Source organism: Streptopelia decaocto, assembly GCF_964273445.1.
Source record: "Streptopelia decaocto genome assembly, chromosome: 23".
NCBI classification, from domain to species: domain Eukaryota; kingdom Metazoa; phylum Chordata; class Aves; order Columbiformes; family Columbidae; genus Streptopelia; species Streptopelia decaocto.
In genome coordinates, this window is record NC_138678.1 from 3,903,009 (window position 1) to 3,920,094 (window position 17,086).

The 17,086-nt window shown below is 52.6% G+C and overlaps 3 protein-coding genes across 5 annotated transcripts in view; 1 reads left to right on the forward strand and 2 right to left on the reverse strand.

The window, feature by feature from the left end:
- The window catches only part of UTP11 (UTP11 small subunit processome component), a 175,802-nt gene that overhangs the window by 119,628 nt on the left and 39,088 nt on the right, over window positions 1-17,086 (forward strand). The window lies entirely within an intron of this gene.
- INPP5B (inositol polyphosphate-5-phosphatase B) lies at window positions 165-13,723 on the reverse strand. 2 transcript variants are annotated; one of them, XM_082071699.1, is made up of 22 exons: window positions 13,609-13,723; window positions 13,410-13,489; window positions 12,875-12,972; window positions 12,466-12,495; window positions 11,924-12,034; window positions 10,137-10,227; window positions 8,664-8,834; window positions 7,863-7,964; window positions 7,406-7,520; window positions 6,678-6,794; window positions 6,084-6,271; window positions 5,425-5,536; window positions 5,196-5,305; window positions 4,644-4,779; window positions 4,004-4,111; window positions 3,247-3,409; window positions 2,852-3,087; window positions 2,164-2,274; window positions 1,720-1,804; window positions 1,233-1,360; window positions 851-962; window positions 165-499 (listed from the first exon to the last, which is right to left on the reverse strand). In XM_082071699.1, exons 1-22 carry the CDS (start codon window positions 13,663-13,665, stop codon window positions 375-377), a joined length of 2,586 nt encoding a protein of 861 aa, XP_081927825.1. In that variant the 5' UTR covers window positions 13,666-13,723; the 3' UTR covers window positions 165-374. The 2 variants fall into 2 exon arrangements, with proteins under 2 accessions (XP_081927825.1, XP_081927824.1); XM_082071698.1 differs by having other exon boundaries at window positions 10,137-10,230.
- Window positions 14,824-17,084, reverse strand: LOC309449393 (uncharacterized protein). 2 transcript variants are annotated; one of them, XM_082071471.1, is made up of 5 exons: window positions 16,871-17,084; window positions 16,534-16,681; window positions 16,271-16,332; window positions 15,691-15,786; window positions 14,824-15,578 (listed from the first exon to the last, which is right to left on the reverse strand). In XM_082071471.1, the coding sequence occupies exons 1-5, from the start codon at window positions 16,898-16,900 to the stop codon at window positions 15,318-15,320; spliced, it is 597 nt and encodes a 198-aa protein (XP_081927597.1). In that variant the 5' UTR covers window positions 16,901-17,084; the 3' UTR covers window positions 14,824-15,317. The 2 variants fall into 2 exon arrangements, with proteins under 2 accessions (XP_081927597.1, XP_081927596.1); XM_082071470.1 differs by lacking the exon at window positions 16,871-17,084 and having other exon boundaries at window positions 16,534-16,794.

Below are 17,086 nucleotides of genomic sequence, written 5' to 3' on the forward strand. Positions count from 1 at the left end.
GCCCGACGGGAGCGCTTCGCCCACCGCAGGCCCTCAGGGGAAGGGGCGGGGTCTGGAGAAAGGGGCGGGGCCGCGGGGAAAGGGCGGGGCCTCGCGGGAAACGCGCCGTGACCGCTTTATTTAAATAACAGGAACAGTCTAAATTTAATACGACTTAAATAAAATACAGTCTGACTATCAGCTTTATATTTTTACTTGTCTACATTTGATACATTTACAGCTTGAACAGTGGCAGCTGATTCAAACTCTGCCTCCAGAAGCCGCAGACTATATAAAACACTGCAATATCAAACGATAAAAAGCTTGTGTACTGTACAAAAAATACTTTTTACACTAATTCGGTATCTAAAAATCAGATGAGCTGCATCTGAGCGTCACAGTGAAGCGTCTTCTTGCAGGAGGAACTGGAGGATAAAGTTCTGAGCTTTCCTCTGCTCGCTTAGACCGGGTACGGCACAGCCAGGAGGGGGCCGGAGTAACACTCCACTAAATATATCAGCTGCATAAAATATAGTAAAATAAAATAAAATGAAATAAAATAAAAAATATGAAATAAAATAAATAGTGAGACACACACAGAGTAAGAGCCCACGAGCAGGGGATATCAAGAGCAATTCCACCAACCCCAACCCAGCTGGGTCCGGCCGATGCGACAGCAAAGCCAACGACCCCCCCACCTCTGGGACACTGTGCATTTTTTCTCAGGCTGTTGCAATGACTGTTTTTCTACGGGCAGTTTGCTCATTATTAAATGCTTCAAACCAGCAGAGGCCACGACCACACTCGGTCATTTTGGGGAAATGTGTCCACAAAGCCCCTCAGGACAGAACGGTCATTTTGGTCGCCTTACCCAGAATATTCGCATCCAAATGGTTTCTCCCTGAATTTTTCAGTAGCTCTCGTAGGAATTCCATCAGATAATTAAACACCTTTTGATGACACACTGGCATGCTAGAGATAGCCTGAGGAGGGGAAAAGAAACCCCACATTTATATTGAAGACATGGCAATGGCTTAGCAGCTTTATCTCCTACCAACACATGCAGATACCAACAGCTCCCAACAGCCACGCAGCACCAGTTCTATTATCAGATGGTGACGTTTCTGAGAGCAAAAACCTGTTACTGGTCTGACGTAACTCGGTTTTCCTCCCGTCCCTCGGAAACAAGAGACACGTCCCCGGCACCAGCGGCACCTGGACACCCAGCGCACATCTGGACGCTCAGCACACACCTGCTGGCTCAGCGCGTAGCTGCTGGAAGCCGACAGGCAGTGGCCGTAGACGCTGGTGCAGACGACGGGCTCGGGCAGGCTGTCCAGGAACACCAGCAGCGCTTCGGCCACCGAGTGGTTGCTGCCCACTGAGCCAGCGGACGTTAAGGAAGAGGCGAGCGCAGCGGGATCTGGTTTGGCCACATTGCTGCTGAGACATTAGTCTTTGCTTAGGTCTCTCAGGACTCCTATTGTCCCAGCTTTGAGTTAAATCACTTGACTCCACAGAGCGAGCTGTTCCTGGCAGTCGGACACTTCGGTAATTCATCAACAATCATTCATTAACATTGCAAGGATTTAGAGGCTGATTACAGGGAGTAGCGAGATCTCAGTTACCCTGAGAGACGGCAGTTTAAAAACCACGGTGGAGCACAGATGACTGATAAAGTCTTTTTCAGCTTCAACACTAAGGCACAGTGAGCTTTACCAGACATGTCTAAAAGGATACAGAGGGTATCGTGCATTCCTTTGTCCAAACAATCTCGGATTTGCTCAAATTCATATCTGACGCCTGGTCGCTGAAACAGGTCCTCCTGCAAAGCACACCATTAGCCAGTCTCAAGGAAAATAAAAGTCATTGGGGTAAATAGAGCAATTTTCAAAACCTGGCTGGAAAAACCTCTCCAAATTGATAGTTATTAGCACCAATCCCAGCAGGAGCAGCTCTGGGCAGGCTGTGGCACCGCAATGGAGAGCAATGCAGAGGGACAGCTGTGACAGGTGCCACGCACAGAACGAGTCACTGGGATCCCTCATCACCACTGTCCTTTGTCTCTCTTTCCCACTGGCCAAACACCCATAGCTAGCAATGACTGCCACTGCCAGCATCTTCTTCAAAACAAAACCTAATGCAAACAAATTCTTTTGTGTTCCCAGTACAAACAGCACCGACCTGCTGGGAAGCGTGGCGGCACAGGTGATCCACCATCATCCACAGCTCCTTGGGAATGTCCAGCGGCTTTTCAGCTTCGTTATCATGACACTTATCCACTGGCAACGCGGTCTGAGAGAGGGGGATGTGGGAGGGGGAGAAAAAGTATCTAGCCAAGTATTCAGCTCTGCAAAAATGCTTCACAGAGCTTATACCTGACAATTAAGACTCGTTAAGAAGCTGTGCAGCCTCACCAGTCTTCATACAAGACTAGTACAACAGGCACATTTCAAAAGTCGGGACAGAAGAAAGAAGCTGTTCTCATAAACACGCTTCATGTACGCTCAGCTCAACAGAAACGATACATTGAGCCTCACATATACCACACATCTCCATCCAATGCAGAGCAACCAGAGGCTCCAGGGAAAAGGTCTACGTTCAGCAGCTGGTGCACATTTAGAAGTCGCACACCTTTTTTAAATGTGCAGGCAGAGCAAATGGGATCGTACTTCCAGTGCTCTCTATATGGAACGGGCTGCGAAGAACTACAAAAGGTTTGAGGATGCCGCACTGGGCAGCACAAGCTGTATCAGCGTCCTCAGACTTTGGACCATGGGAGTGGGAGAAGGCTCTTTAGAAATAAACAGGACTTAATAGCTAATTTTAATGTTTCTCATGGGTTCAGAAGGGAACCTTAACTTTAACTCACAAGTGCTCGAATGGATTCTGCTGACATGTCCTGGATTGGCTCCCTCATGTAACACAGCGCATGAAGGTGACAGCCAAAACAACTTGGCAAGTAGTTGCCTGTTACACATAGAAAATAATCCCTCCCCCTGTTAAGATGCAAAACCAAGATATCTTCAATTGTGTCATCTCCGGTGTTTAAGCTTGTAGCTGTTGATCTATTAACAAACACCTCCAACTCAACTGTGATCTCGGCATCTGCCAAAAGATGATAAAAACAACCCGTATCCAGTTAAAAAAATGTATTATACAAATAAGCCTGCAAATAGACACAGCGCTCTTAAAATAGCACAGAAAACTGAGCCAGAAGGTGACAAGTTTAGCTGGTTAACAGGGGGTGAACGAGGAGGAGCTCACCTGCCATCAGAACACCCTTGCAGGGAGTAATAGTCATCCAGGGCTTGCAGTAGGTGAACTCTTTTGGTTTGTTGATGAATTCAAACTCGCAGGGCACTTGGCCATTGCGGATTGTGAGCTTCTGCAGCCGCAGCTCCATGTATTTAACATCCGGAAAACGGAACTAGAAACAAATGTCAGTCAAGATCACCAGCCGGCTCCCCCTTGCCAAGCACCAGCAGCAATTCTTGCCCTGCGGTTTAATCATTAAGCAGCAAAATACCCAGATTAACCCTCTTGCTCCCACACCCCGTCTCTTCCAGGATTACACAGGATTATATTTGCTTGCCCTGTGCTGCACCGGGGGCCCTTTCAAACGAATGCTCCCCTCAAACGACCTCCATGAAACTGGAGAACAAGGCAGCTGTAGCCTCACATGTCTCATTTGCTTATCTTTTTTAGTGCCCAACACACAAAGCAAACGCCGGTTTCGTGGCCTTTTCCAAAACCTTCAGATTTTACATTCTGTGTTTCAACCAAGCTGGAGCAAGGCCACAAACCCCTTTACTCTCTCCCCGCCTCGGGGAGTAACACACCCCACGTTTCAGCCTGTGAATGGAATTCACCTCCATCTACACGGAAACAAATATTTCTAGGGCTTGTAAACAGAGAACAGCTGGAAGTGAATATATTCTCCTTCTTTGGAACCAGGCCATGGGGTCTAGAAGCCATTCAGTGCATGTCCACCCCTGGATACCCTGTGGGTGAACACCCCTACCTCCGTGGGGGACGTGGTCACCCAGGGGATGTTGGCATTCTCCAGCTTATCCACGGAGCGGAGCTCCTCAAAGGCTTGTCGATAGCGCTCCTTGTTCACAGCCTTCACCTGGAAAGGACAACGCTGCACCAGCTGTGCCTCTGCAGACGCCGTAACGCAGCTGGGAACGCGGTTTGATCTTAGCAGTGGCGTGTACAACACGCGGAGCGAGCAGAGCCACTCGGAGCACTAACGGTCCATGATCTGCTCGGGATCCAACAGCAAAGAACGTTGCCGTAACCAGCAAGAGTCACCCGGTTAGTACTCAAACAGCCTTTTTTTTCCCTTCTTTTAAATAATTGACAACGCACCGCTGCGTTGCCAATGATGCAGCCTTCCCGCACTGCGAGTTTCTGTGAAAATTATTAGGAAAATAAAAAAAAAAAAGGCAAAAGAACACTTCTGAAAAAACACCTATTCGCACATTATTCTGCTTAACTGCTGAACACAACCCCAGCTTAATACGAACAACAATCCTCGCGGTCTCTTATCCGGCCACCTCGAGCCATGTTCTCTGCGGATGCCACGGGGGGAACCGGCACAGCCTCCCCCGCCGTCCCCGCTGGGGCAGCAGCCGTGTCCCCCGGCCCCACGCACTCACCCCGATATTGAGCACGGAGCTCACAGGCTTGTGGTCACTGAGCTTCAGGGCCATGTGGCTGCGGTAGCTCAGCTGCCTGACGTTCCGCCCTTTCCAGAGGATCCGGTCGCACCACGCGGGAACACGACATTTCTCGCTAAAACAGAGTGAAAAACCAGTTTCCAGGCTCAGTTACAGGCGGCACAAATGGGGCATTTCAAACCCTTACTGAGTGGGTGGGGAATTGGGAAATAAATCCTAAAAATTTTGCTTGGAGAAAGAAACCGAACCGACCAAAGAAAAAGAATTAAATTAAGATTATTCCTTCATTTTGTACACCTCTAACTAAGAGGAAACCCAATGGATTATTCTTGGGAAAAAGATTAGGAATATCTGTTGTAAGAAAAGCAACATAAATAGATGTAAACTGCAGATGGATTTTGGAGCCACGGGAAAGGAACAGCAATAATCTCAGAACTGCTCCTATTCGCAGCCATTAGATCTGCAGTTCTTCTTGGCTTTGCTTTGACTTCAACAACAACTACAGCACCACATACAAGGCGATGACCGTACCTTGTGTCCCACTCGTCACAGCCAGCATCGTATTTGTATGTTGGCTGGAAAGAAATCTCTCCCTCTGTAAAGCCTTCAAAGACTGCGTTTTCATCCATCTGCCTCTTCAGCTATGAACAAAAAGAGACGAAAACATGCATTTTGAGCAAGCTCAATGCCAATTCCCAGATGAGCTGAAAGGGCACACGGTTTCCAAGCGGCCCTTGGCAAGCAGGTAAGGCAGCGGTACCTGGTCGTACTGGCAAAGCTCCTGAAACGCCTTCTCCTCCGCCAGCTGCTTCACCTTCTCCACATCCAGCTCCTCCACGCGATAGTTGAGGTCGCCCAACCATAAGATGACGCTGAAAGGGAACACGGAGCATAAGTCCGCAGAAAGGCAGCAGACTCCACCTGTCGAGTGCACACGTGAGCTCTTCCGAGCTCAGCACCATCAGATGGATGCTGTGTCTGCTCCTCCAGCTGAGAGCGCAAGTAAGAGTGAGAACTTCAAAGAGAAGCCGCATTATCTCCCTTTGCTGCTTTTCGCTCCTGTTCTGCATGTTTGTCACTACCATTTCATAACCGGTGCTTTTAATACCTCACACTGAATCCCACAACTCACTGGGGGAATCAATGCATATTGTTGCCCCCTTCCCACTTCATAAAACAAAACAAGGAAAATAAAACAAGGCCCAGAAGAGGATAAGGCGGCAAGTGACTCGTCAGAACCGCACAGGTGACCGCTCTCAAAACCAGGGTCAGGGTAAAGCATTTCTGTCCCTTCCAGGCTGACAACTGGGTCACCAGCACCGCTCCTCGCGCCCCTGCTGAGGGAACCTCACACCCCGGGACGGCCACAAGGTTCCTCCCTGCCCCGTGCAGCGATTCGCAGCCAGACAGGACGCGTACTCGTGGTCGTCAATACTGAAAGCCTTTGAATCTGAATCCGACTGGCAGAATTGTATCCGAGAGCAGATTTCTTTGAAGTCCTGGTTCCTCCGCTCGCATTCCTCCATGTGAGCTGCCAGGTGAGAATTAACAACGCACACACTGGTGTCATGGAATTTAAACCGTATGGCAACACCACCTTTGTTACCCTGAAAGATAAAGACATCGGTCAGAAGCTTCTGCACAACAGGTGAATCCACAAGCGAGACAACAGCAGCGGAGAAGCCAGAAGACACCGAGGCAGACTGTTTAATTCCAGGGGAAGGAAGAGGCTGAAAACACCAATTAGTGATAACTACTTAATGAACTCAAGTCAGTAACTCACGCGAGGATTGCACACAGCAACAGAACACAGCAAGCAAGCACACAGATCTCAATTTGTATTTTAGGAATTACCTAATGAAGAAATAAATTAAAATCGGTAAGGGAGAGCACACGGCAGGTCCCTCCAGCAACGTCCTGGGCTGTCGCAGGGTCTGTGTGTTTCTAACGGCGGCCGCATCCCCAGGGCCCTGCTAAATCTCAGCCCTTCTCCCGCACAGCTGCCGCTCTTACCATCTTCCCCATGACTCCAGTTCCCACAGCCTCCGCTTCCACCTCGGAGATGTGCAACGCGTGCTCTGCTCTCACGTACAACAGAAGCATGATTCCCACCAGCCGCACAAGTTTCACCTGGAAAACAGCCCCTGCGTTGTTCAATACTGCAATGGAGAGGTTTGATGAGAGAAGGCACGTCGCCCCAAATCCAGAACATGGGTTGCCGAGGTACAGGTGAAGAAAAAGAGAGTTCCAGGCTCATGTGAGGGACCAGCGGGCTCCCCGCACACAGAGAAGGAGCAGCCAGGGACCAAAGCGAACGAAGCTGAAGCCCAAAGCAAAACCTACAGCACAGGCACAGCCCATGGATGGAGTTTCCCTTCAGCAAGTGACAAGGGACAAAGCAGAACTAAGGAGCAGGAGCTGAAACATGAGCAGTGTTCCCAGCAGGACCCCTTCGCAACTCGTTCCACCACGCGTTGTGGAGACAGACATAGAAGAAGCTCAGATGCTTCCTATTCCCTTCCCCAAGAGAGCAGGGGCTCCTGTTTGCCTGGGTGCCCAGCTCTGTCCCCTGTGCTGTCCCCTCCTGGGCACCCTGCGCAGCGATGCCACCACGTCACCTCAGAGCAAAGCCTGCAGACGGGAGCCTCTGCAAGACACGGCAATTGAGAGCACGGAGAAGGGAAAAGAGACCCGAGTGGAACACGATTCCACACTCAAACCTCCGCAAAAGCCACATTTACCTTTGCATATTTGGCCTCTGGATGCAGACTATCAGTTACAGCTTTAAACCACTCTTCTTCCTTCGGTGTGTCATTGAAGAGGAAGGCTTCTTTACTTAGATCAAGCTCCTGCAAACTGTGTTAGAGGAAGGAACCCATGGATGCATGCACTTGTTTATAACTCTCCATCCCTTTCCTCCGAGAAAGAACTAAATCACTTTATACTCACTACATTTAGAACTGCAAACTCTCATTCAGTTATGCTGATTTTAGAGGCATGTTAAACGTAAAGCTAAATTACTGTTGGTATTCAACTGAACGGCATTGAAGACTTTGTAACACCGCAGTGCCGGAGGGTCCAAACGTTACCAGAAGAGCAGCCCTTTTGGGCTACATGAATGCTCTAAAAGCTGCGCGATGGAGCCAGGCGATGGAGACACTGCTCAGCAACACACCCCCGAGCCACAGAGCCGCTCACCCCACGCAGTAGATGTCCGGGGGAACGGCGTCGCAGCTCAGCCAGGGCTGCAGGCTCTCGGTGGGCGACTGCCCGTTCACGTTGAATGTGCCGATGAAAAACCTGCAAAGAATTAACGCAATCCCAGAGCTGCAAATCGCAGAGCTGATGGAAACACCACTGTTAGTAACCCATGTGCTTAACAATACATAGAGCTATTTTGGAGTAACGTTTCAGGGGGGAATTAGGAAAAGGTGACAAAGTTCAAATCCCTAAAAATGATTTAATAACAGTGGCATCTTTACAGACATGTTTTACAGAATGATACACTTTTTACATATAATATTAAAAAAGACTAGAGCTGGGCAGTAGCAGTTTGAAATGACAAATTCACAGAATGACCTGCATAGAAAGATTTCAACCCGAGTAAAGTTTTTGGTTCTAATTATATATTTCGCCCAAGCTCTTAATGAGATTATTGGAACAACTACATGGGTAAGTAGTGAACAGCAGCAGTGAGAGAGAGGTGCACAGAACAGAGGCATTTCCAGACACAGTCTGAAATAAGCACAGGAAAAAGTCATTTCCAAAAGGCCTTGTTCTCAACAAGAGCCATGAGGCAAATCTCGACGGAGACATGAACCAAATTCTTCTCTGCAAATGCCTAAATGAGGAAAGAAAGCTGTCCTGGGGAGTATGGATCATACTTCTCTACAACATTTCCTATGTGCATGGACACTGGATGAAATAACAAAGTTATTTTGACAGCTTATGCTGACTTATTCCCTGCAGCAATGAGCTCACCTCAGGAATGACCATTACCTGAAGTTCCGGAGGGACAGGCAGGCATTCTCCAGTTCCTCAAGCTGAGATTTAGTCCTAATCAAGCTTGCTGCAGCGTTCAGTTCTGATGAGACCGAAGCCCTGTTGAAAGCCGTGCTGCTGGACCACCGTACCATTTCAGTGGTCACTTTAGGTTGGAGTTCATCTTGCCTGCAAACAAAAGCAAAACTGCATTATGAAACCCAGGATAGACACACACCCGAAACAGCTTATCACGAGGACTTGATTCACACTTATCTGCCTGTTTCTGTAAAGACAGATAATCAGTGTTTGGGATAAGCAAACACGACCGAAATTAGCATTTCTTAGAACAGTTCGGATCTCTAGATAAAACCAGTTTATCACTGAAATAACAAACGGTTTTCACCAACCTGGTGCAGCCTTTACACCTGGATGTTGATGCAAAGCCTGTGCGCATTCCCTGCTCGCTGGAGCAAGGAGATGCAAATCTCCTCTCCCGCTGCCTCTGCTCAACCCTCCCGACCCCAGCAGAAGAATGAAAAACCCTGTTTGTTTAAAAGCCTTCTGCTGGAAACCTCCCCGGTCAGGCAGCACAGAGCGGCTGGAGGCAGAGGTGGTTTTATTTAGCACCCCGTGGCTACACAACGCTCTTTTTGCAACACTAATAATGCCGCAGCTCGGGAGTTCCCACAAGCGTGTGGTCTAAACCTGAGGTCAACAACCTGCGGAGCAATGCCAAGGACATCGCTCAGCCAGACTTTGAAGGATGTGCAGCGGGGTCCACGAGTCCTGGGAACTGGAGAAACGGAACTGTAACATTGTAAGAGCGTATCTATGAGACACGGTGGCCCGGAGCCAAAGCTGTCTGAATTCAAAATAAACAACGCTAGCAGGTCCTGTCCCACTAAACAGCAAAAATATGCCCAAATAGGGGACTAGCAGGACTGTCTCTGAGAGGCTGCGCTGGAACTCCCAGCCAAGTTTTGACAGCACGCTTACGCTGAATGTTTTCTCTCCTAACTAGAATCTGCAGAGTTTCTTCTCAAAACGTTGCCAAGTTCTGCTGCAGATCCCACCAGCCCTGGGGGCTGCGGCCGAGACGGTCACCGGCAGATGGAACCAGATAACGCAGCGCAGGACGGCTCGAGCACCGGGTGTGCACAGACCCGGCACCACAGACACCGACCGCCCCACTCGCTTTCCAGCTGGAAACCCAGCACCCACACAGAAAACTCTCTGCACTCTCTTTTTCTTCCCCTAGACATCAAATCACCGACAATTTACTCACCGGAGTTCATTCCATCCATACGCAATCACCCCGAAGGACCCAGCTTTCGTTCTTTAGATATTTACTGTCACTACACAGAGATCCCCTGTGGAGGGGAAGCACAAAACTGGCCAAGAAACATTGCCACCACTTTTACTCCTCACCACAACTCTCCCCTCAACGGCTCCACCAAACCCCTTCAGAAAGCTATGGAGATCCCGTACCCGGGAGCACTTTCATCCGTGCTGTCCTGGCTTTGGTTCTCGCTCTCTGAGAGCTCCTTCCCATTGTCTTCAGCATCTTCAGAGTCAACCACTTCTGGAAAAGAAAGAAGTTTCACGTTAAACACAAAGTGTTCTTTGGTTCATCAGCACACCAATGCGAACACCGGCAAAAAATCCCTGAGTGGAATATAATTTAGATTTGCGTGGAGAAACAAAGTGCCCCGCAGTCTCTCTTTCAGTTATCTGATAGATTGGGCTGATTTCCACAGGACCGTTCTGTGACAATGCAGCTTCCCCTCTAGAGGAAGAATTTACGCCAGTGAGCGTGCGTCAGGACTTAGCAGCACAAAATCCAGGGTTTTATCCTGGGAATGCAAAAAATATACCTTAATAACAGGTTTTTCCTTTCTGAAGCAAGACGGGAAGTACAAAGACAGGAAGAAAAAGGGACAAACAAACACACACGCTACCATTTAAAGCATTTCTACCTATCTGTGAATACATAGCAAAGCACAAGCATTATCCCCGCGAGGCAGGACGGTACAGCCACCATGGGAACCCAGCAGAAACAAGGGTCTCAATGCAAACTGAACCTTCCTAAAAGAGATAACAGGGCAGCCACCATGCAAATGTAACTAAATACAGGCATGACACTAAACACATCACACTACGTTAGCAAAATCTGACCAGCCTTTCAGCTGCGACATTCTGCTCCTACAAGTGGCAAAGTAACACTTTCATTTCATTGAAGGACAGAATGAGCTACGGCTCTTCCTGGAAAACAACAGACCAAACTTCATTCTATATCAATTTACATTCCCAAAGACCCCAAGTGATGGCAGAGAGCACTTTCTTCTGCTCATACAAGGTGGGGGCCGGGGGGGAAGAGAAGAAAAAGATCCCTCGACTGCTCTGGCTCAAGAGAAATAAAGTGAAGCCTTAAGAAGGCAACTTTGTCAAAGCTCAAAGGCATGATCTGATAGAACTGCTTCCCAAAGAGCTCACCATTCAAAGAGTGCTACTGTGCCCCAGATACAACACAAAGACACCAACAAAGGAGCCAGGTTGTGTTCCATCCAGCATCTTTTTCCTTTCACACAGGCAGATATGCCCAAGTCTCCCCCAGCCAGTTCTAAACTGCCAGTTAAAACCCCACGTTGGAGGGATGCTCCGGGATCCCCCCGGCTCCATCCTGCTGGGCTGTTGCCCGAGTTAAAAAGTTCATCCCTTTTCTGTTCTTTCTTTTCAAAATACTACTGACAAACGCAGAAATAAAAAGAAGGAATGCCAGCAGCACCGAGCTGCGCCTTCCTGAATTAAAAGCTTAAATGAAGGTGGGTAAACGAGAAATGGTGTCACTCAGACTTTGAATCCTACACCGACTTCCAGGAACTCTGAACCTTCTCACCCGTGCGCTTTGCAAAGAGGGAACAGCAACAGGCGCCGTGTGACCGAGCACCGGCCCGGGGAGCCCCGCGGCACCGGCCCGGGGAGCCCGGCGGCACCGGCCCGCGGAGCCCGGCGGCACCGGCCCGCGGAGCCCGGCGGCACCGGCCCGCGGAGCCCGGCGGCACCGGCCCGCGGAGCCCGGCGGCACCGGGGCGGTGCGGGCAGCTCCGTTCCCGCGGAACCGCAACCTCCCGCAACCGCAAGCAGGGAGGCGGCCCCGGGTCCCCGCACGGCAGCGCCGCCCCCGGCCGGTCCCCGCGCTCCCCCCGGGGCCGCCCGCCCGCGGTCGCCGCAGCTCCGCCCGCCCCGCCGCCCGTCCGGCCCCGCACGGCTCGTACCCGGGATGGACCTGACGACCTCCCGCAGGAACGTGCGCGTCTGCGAGCCGAAGGGCAGCCGCACCGTGAGCTGATCGGCTTCCGAGCCCAGCCGGACCGTCACGTCAGCGCCTGGAGACGAGGGGCGGAGAGCTCAGAGCTCGCAGGAGCTGAGCATCTTCTCCCACACAGGCAGACTTCAGCAACAAGCCTCCCCATGCCGCCTTATCGCCATCCTTTTCCACATGAGAGTGCAATTTAAAAATATAAAACTCAGCGTTTAGAATCATTTTTATTCTGCTCACTCAGTGACAATGATTAATCTTCAGTAGCAGTTTAAAAGCGTTTGGAAAAATCATTCCTTTGGTTGACCTGGGGTAACAATACTCATTACCATGAACTGAACCATGGCAAACAGCACGCTGAGTTCCCCAAGAGCAGCAAGACAAGATCCCCCTGGCCAACAGCCCCACCACAAGAGCCCCCGCTCCCGCCTGCCCGAGAGCGGGGGGTCAGGGCCCAGGAACACCTGTAACACGAGCATTAACACAACGAGAACTCACCGATGACAGGCAGCTCATCGTCAAGTACAACTGTAAAAGCAAAACAAAGTTCAGTTACAAAGCCAACTAACGGGATTGCAGACCGCGCTGACGCTTTGAGGTTAGTGAGCTTGGTGAGTTCCTCAAACCCCAAATACTCCCTGTACGAACAGAGATGGGCAGAACAAACCTGCCGGGGTAGGAGGCCACGGCTGGTGCTTGGTAGGATACAGGATGCTCCAAATCAAGCAGGGCCCTTCCTGCTACGCCATGTGACGCACAAGTGTCACCAGGGATTACAAATTGACAAAAAGATGGGAAGGCTGAATAAATCCCAAATTTCAGTAAGTAGAACAACAAACTATGGACTCCAGGCCCCTCCACCCCCTTCCCTGGAGCTGGCCACTAAGCCACCACACTGGGTTAGTACCTTCTTCCACTGCAAAATCTTCTGTGATGGGGATGACCCTCTCCAGGCAGACATCCTCAGCTGCTATGGCCATGCGCCGGTGCGTGTACACGTAGATCCTGCAAGCACAGAGCAGACGTGGAGCTAATGCCTCCCCAGTTCTGGTGTGTCTGCAGGTATGGACAGACCCCATCCCATCCAGCAGCGCCCACCAGCGCAGCCTCATGCGGACCCCAAAGAAACTTCTTGACCACGTGCCCACCCACCTGCTTACTCCATCATTTAAATAAGAATGTATTTATGTTACTGGCAAAGTGCAGCAGACCACAACCTCTGGGCTTTTCTCAATAGCCACCTGTAACATACAGCAGGAGAAACGCCAAGGCACGAGGCCTTCAAACCACTGCCCTACCGGACTCCATGCCAGTAGAAAGTCTTTGTGATACGAAAGAGTTTCCTGGTGGTTTCCATGGTCTGCAAGACCCACAGAGCTCTTGGCTTTCCCCCGCCCGGACCCGCTGCCCTCCCCGTGTCCCGCACACAGCCCAGCACCCACGCATGCTCCCCGCAGGTCTCCACCAGCCCCAGCAGCCGGCTCTCCACGCTGTCCCCCACCGCCAGGACACCCTGCACCGCCTGCAGCGCAGCGTCAAGGAACTGCGGACACACGGGAGCCCCGCGGGACCGCACCGGGGCGGAGGCACCCGGGAGCACGGCCCCCCCGTCCCCCGCACCCCGGCCGAGGCAAAGGATACAGTGCGGCAGGTCGCCCCCTCCTCCAGGCTCTCCTGGATGGCGACCGACTGGTCCATCCTCCGCGCCGGCAGCGCCGCGGGCGCCGCTCCCCCGGCGCGGGGGCTGCCCCGGCGCGGCCGCTCCGCGCCGCTGCTGCGCCGCGCCCGCCGCGCTCCCCGGGCGGGGCCGTTACCGGCACGGGCACCGCCGCCGCCCCGCCCGGCCGGGCTCCCCGGGCCGCCCCGTTACCCGCCGCTCCGCTCGGGGCGAGTCCGGATGACGCGGCGGGGCCGGGCCGGGGGAGCAGAGCCCGGAAACCCCGGGGCGGGACGGCCGGAGCGGCGGCGCCGGGGGCGGGTTCACAGCCGGCCGGTCCCCGCACCGGCGCGAAGCGGGGGCAGCACCGGGAGCGCCCCGCAGCCCCCCCAGGGCAAGGGGGGAGGAGGACGAGGAAGCTCCGGGGGCAGCAGGAAGTTAGAAAGTTAATTTCCTGATAAAATCAGGAGATGCTCTTTTTTTTTCCCAGTATCACCTTGAGTTAATTTTTCGTTGAATCTCAAGAAGATCCACCTGGCATGAGCCACCTTCTGAACTGCCGGCTTATCATGCAAATGAATTACTGCAGAGCATGGGGGCAGGTGCTGAAATATCACCATTGCCTTTTGCATAGTGGAGATAGGAGAGTTCAGCCCAAGTCAGCTCCTTCTGCTGATGTAGAAGGGGAAGGCAAGACATTTAGGAAAAAAAAAAAGGGTAGTCTGTCTGTCTGCTCCCTTCTCTGCACTCCCACAGCCGCACAGAATGGATGAGCAACTGCAAAGAGGAAACGAGAACAGTCTGAAATATCTGCTGTAGGTGCTAAACGTCCTCTTCTTACAGGGGACGTGGCACTGGATGGTATTTTTGAGATAGAAAAACTCGTTTCATCCTGTTTTCACTCGCGCTGGATATGCTGACGTTGTGGCCTGAAGCGAACTCAAAACACAGCCCAGCCCCGTGCTGCGGTTTTGCTGGTTGTGGCTGCCCGGCGGCGGGACGGGGTTCGTCGGTGTTTCGGGTGTTTTTCATCCAGTCCCACATCCGCTGCACCAGATCCCAGCCCGCAGCCCCAGAGTGAAGCCCTTCTGCTGGGGGGGCACGAGGCTCCTCAAACCAGCACCCCCACCCCCCCAGGACACCCCATTGCTGACCAGGGGGACTGACACAGGGATTTTGCTATTTTTGCAGTCTTTTATTTAAAGATACGACAGTGACAGAAGACAGCAGAGCGGGTGTTTGCACAACCAGCAGCGCATTGACACCGGTGAATTCTGCACCAGCTCCGGGTGATGCAATAACAGGCTGGGGGTTGAAACATAGAGTTACTAATTTTACCTACCCCGATAAAAGATATCTCAACACCAGAGCGGTTTTAAGCTAACAAGTAAGAGTGTACCCAAAAAGGCTGCGCTGCAAGCAGATTATTAACTAGAGCAGACCCTGTGCCTTCAGTCAAGGCAGAATTTTCTAGTTTTTAAGCCAGACCGGAGCCCATCGGCAGCCGCTGCCACCGTGTTTGGCTCAGGAGCCTGGGGTGGCCCTGCGGGCAGGGGGCACCTGCACAGGCCACCTTGTTCCTGGGACAGGGACGCACCAGAGGGGTTGGATGGCAGCCTGGGCTGAAGTCAGAGAGACAAGGATCCTACCAAGCGCTGCAGGAGAACGGGCTGCGGGGCGCCCGGGCTGCTGCTCACCCCCAGAGAGAAGCCCAGACGCCGTGATTCAGGAGCAGAATCACCCCCCACGCCATGAGCTTCACGAGCGGGGCCGGAGTCTCCTGCCCTGCGCCGCTGATGTGAACTTTGCCGTCCAGTTTCAGACAGCTGGCTTTCATGGTTGCGGGGCAGCACTCCTGGTAACAGGCAGCCTTCACCCCGCTGGCACAGACTGGTTTGGCGGCCTTGCAGGCTCTGCTACATCCTGCCATGTAATTCAAGCCCGTTTTCTTCATCTGGAAGAAGGAGAGAGTCGTTATCCTGGGGTCCTGCCAAGCCTGTAGTATTTGCATTATAGGGATGCACCCAGCTCACAAGCTGTCCTGCTCTTCAGCCCCAGGCTCCTACCTCACAGAAGTCTTGCCCGACAATGCATCTAGCAACAGTCTTCTTGCCTTTGAAACATCTGTCTCCGTGACAGGAGAACGCTGCACACACTTTCCCCTGTAAAAGAGGACCAGACACTGTATGTCCATCGGCTCAGAGACCAGAGCTCCCACGACAAGAACAGACAGCCCTTTCTTCCTGGGGTCCCTTCTCTTGGCCAGCGCTGTCTCAGGTATTTGAGATAGAGAGATAAAGACTAACAGGACTATGTCTGAAACTGCAAGAAGCTTTAGTGAAACACAGGCATAGCAAACAAGCTTCAAAGCTCCTTTTCCTTCCTCTTAACAGGGACAAGCACCTTCCCCTCCACGCAGGAGAAAGGCTGCGGTGCCCCGTGGTCCCTGCGGCTGCGAGGACGCTCACCACGCTGGCCTTGGGGAAAGGCCTGTGGGACGGGGCTCGGCACAGACTCCTTCCTTTCAAAGCTCCTTAACGATTTGTTCCCCTTCCAGAGGCAGGTTTTGACCCCATAACACAAGTGTGGGAGGGACCTTTCCCTCTCCCCCTGCTCAGATGGGAGCTCAGCTGTCCCAGTACCTACATTTCGGGGGGGAGCTCGCGGGGTGGTGGTCGTGGGTGGCATGGTGGCGGGTGGCAGGTCACCTGCAGACACAGGAGGAGCCCGTGAGGCTGCACCCGGGGCAGCTTCACCAGCACAGCTCACACTGCAGCCGCAGCGGCTGGGCCACCCTGTCCCTTGCCCAGCGCTGGAGGGGACGCAGTGATGGCACAGCCAGCCCTCTGCACCGGGGCTGCGCCCACCCGTGTCCCCTCCTGCGCAGCAGGTGAACCCTGGGACGTTACCGTAGGCGCTGGCGTTGAGCCGCAGGCAGAGCGCGGAGCCGCAGCAGTCCAGGGCGCAGCGCGGCGCCGTGCCGTTGGCGCTGCACATCTCCGCACTGCATGCGCTGCTGCACCGGGCCGTGTAGTTCGTGCTGGAGAAACGGTAAAGCTGCAACAGCAGAGCCAAGGGAAAACATACCAGAGTGTGAAGACGTTCCATGACAAAGGAGCAAAAATAACTGACACTGCAACTGAGAGAGGGGAGACGGGAGCCTGACACAGGCTGAGCAGCGCACTGTGGATTCCCGATATAAAGGGAATCACAGCCCCCGCGCCTCCAGCTTGGTGAGCGCTGTACCTCGCAGTGAGTCTCATTCTGGCAGGTCATCGTCTCGTTGGCGTGGGCTCTGTCCTGGTAGCACCTCTCCCCGGAACACTGGAAGCTCTGGCAGGTGAGCTGGAGGGACAACACACTGGGTGTCACCGTGGTGCCGTGCCCAGCCCGGCCGCGCTGGCTGGAGGGGCTGCCCCAGCTGCTCCCCTCCCACCCAGGAGATGCTCTCACGGGACTCCA

What these genes read in the sequence shown, in the direction of transcription:
- LOC309449393 (XM_082071470.1), bottom strand. Translation starts at nt 16,732, where the DNA reads ATGGAACGTCTTCACACTCTGGTATGTTTTCCCTTGGCTCTGCTGTTG. An exon ending in GCTCAACGCCAGCGCCTACG is followed by an intron (nt 16,333 to 16,533) that starts GTAACGTCCCAG and finishes CTGTGTCTGCAG; the next exon opens with GTGACCTGCCACCCGCCACC. An exon ending in CGCGAGCTCCCCCCCGAAAT is followed by an intron (nt 15,787 to 16,270) that starts GTAGGTACTGGG and finishes CCTCTTTTACAG; the next exon opens with GGGAAAGTGTGTGCAGCGTT.
- INPP5B (XM_082071698.1), bottom strand. Translation starts at nt 13,665, where the DNA reads ATGGACCAGTCGGTCGCCATCCAGGAGAGCCTGGAGGAGGGGGCGACC. An exon ending in TTCAGTATTGACGACCACGA is followed by an intron (nt 5,537 to 6,083) that starts GTACGCGTCCTG and finishes GTTCCCTTTCAG; the next exon opens with CGTCATCTTATGGTTGGGCG. An exon ending in CAGAATCCATTCGAGCACTT is followed by an intron (nt 2,275 to 2,851) that starts GTGAGTTAAAGT and finishes CCCCTCTCTCAG; the next exon opens with ACCGCGTTGCCAGTGGATAA.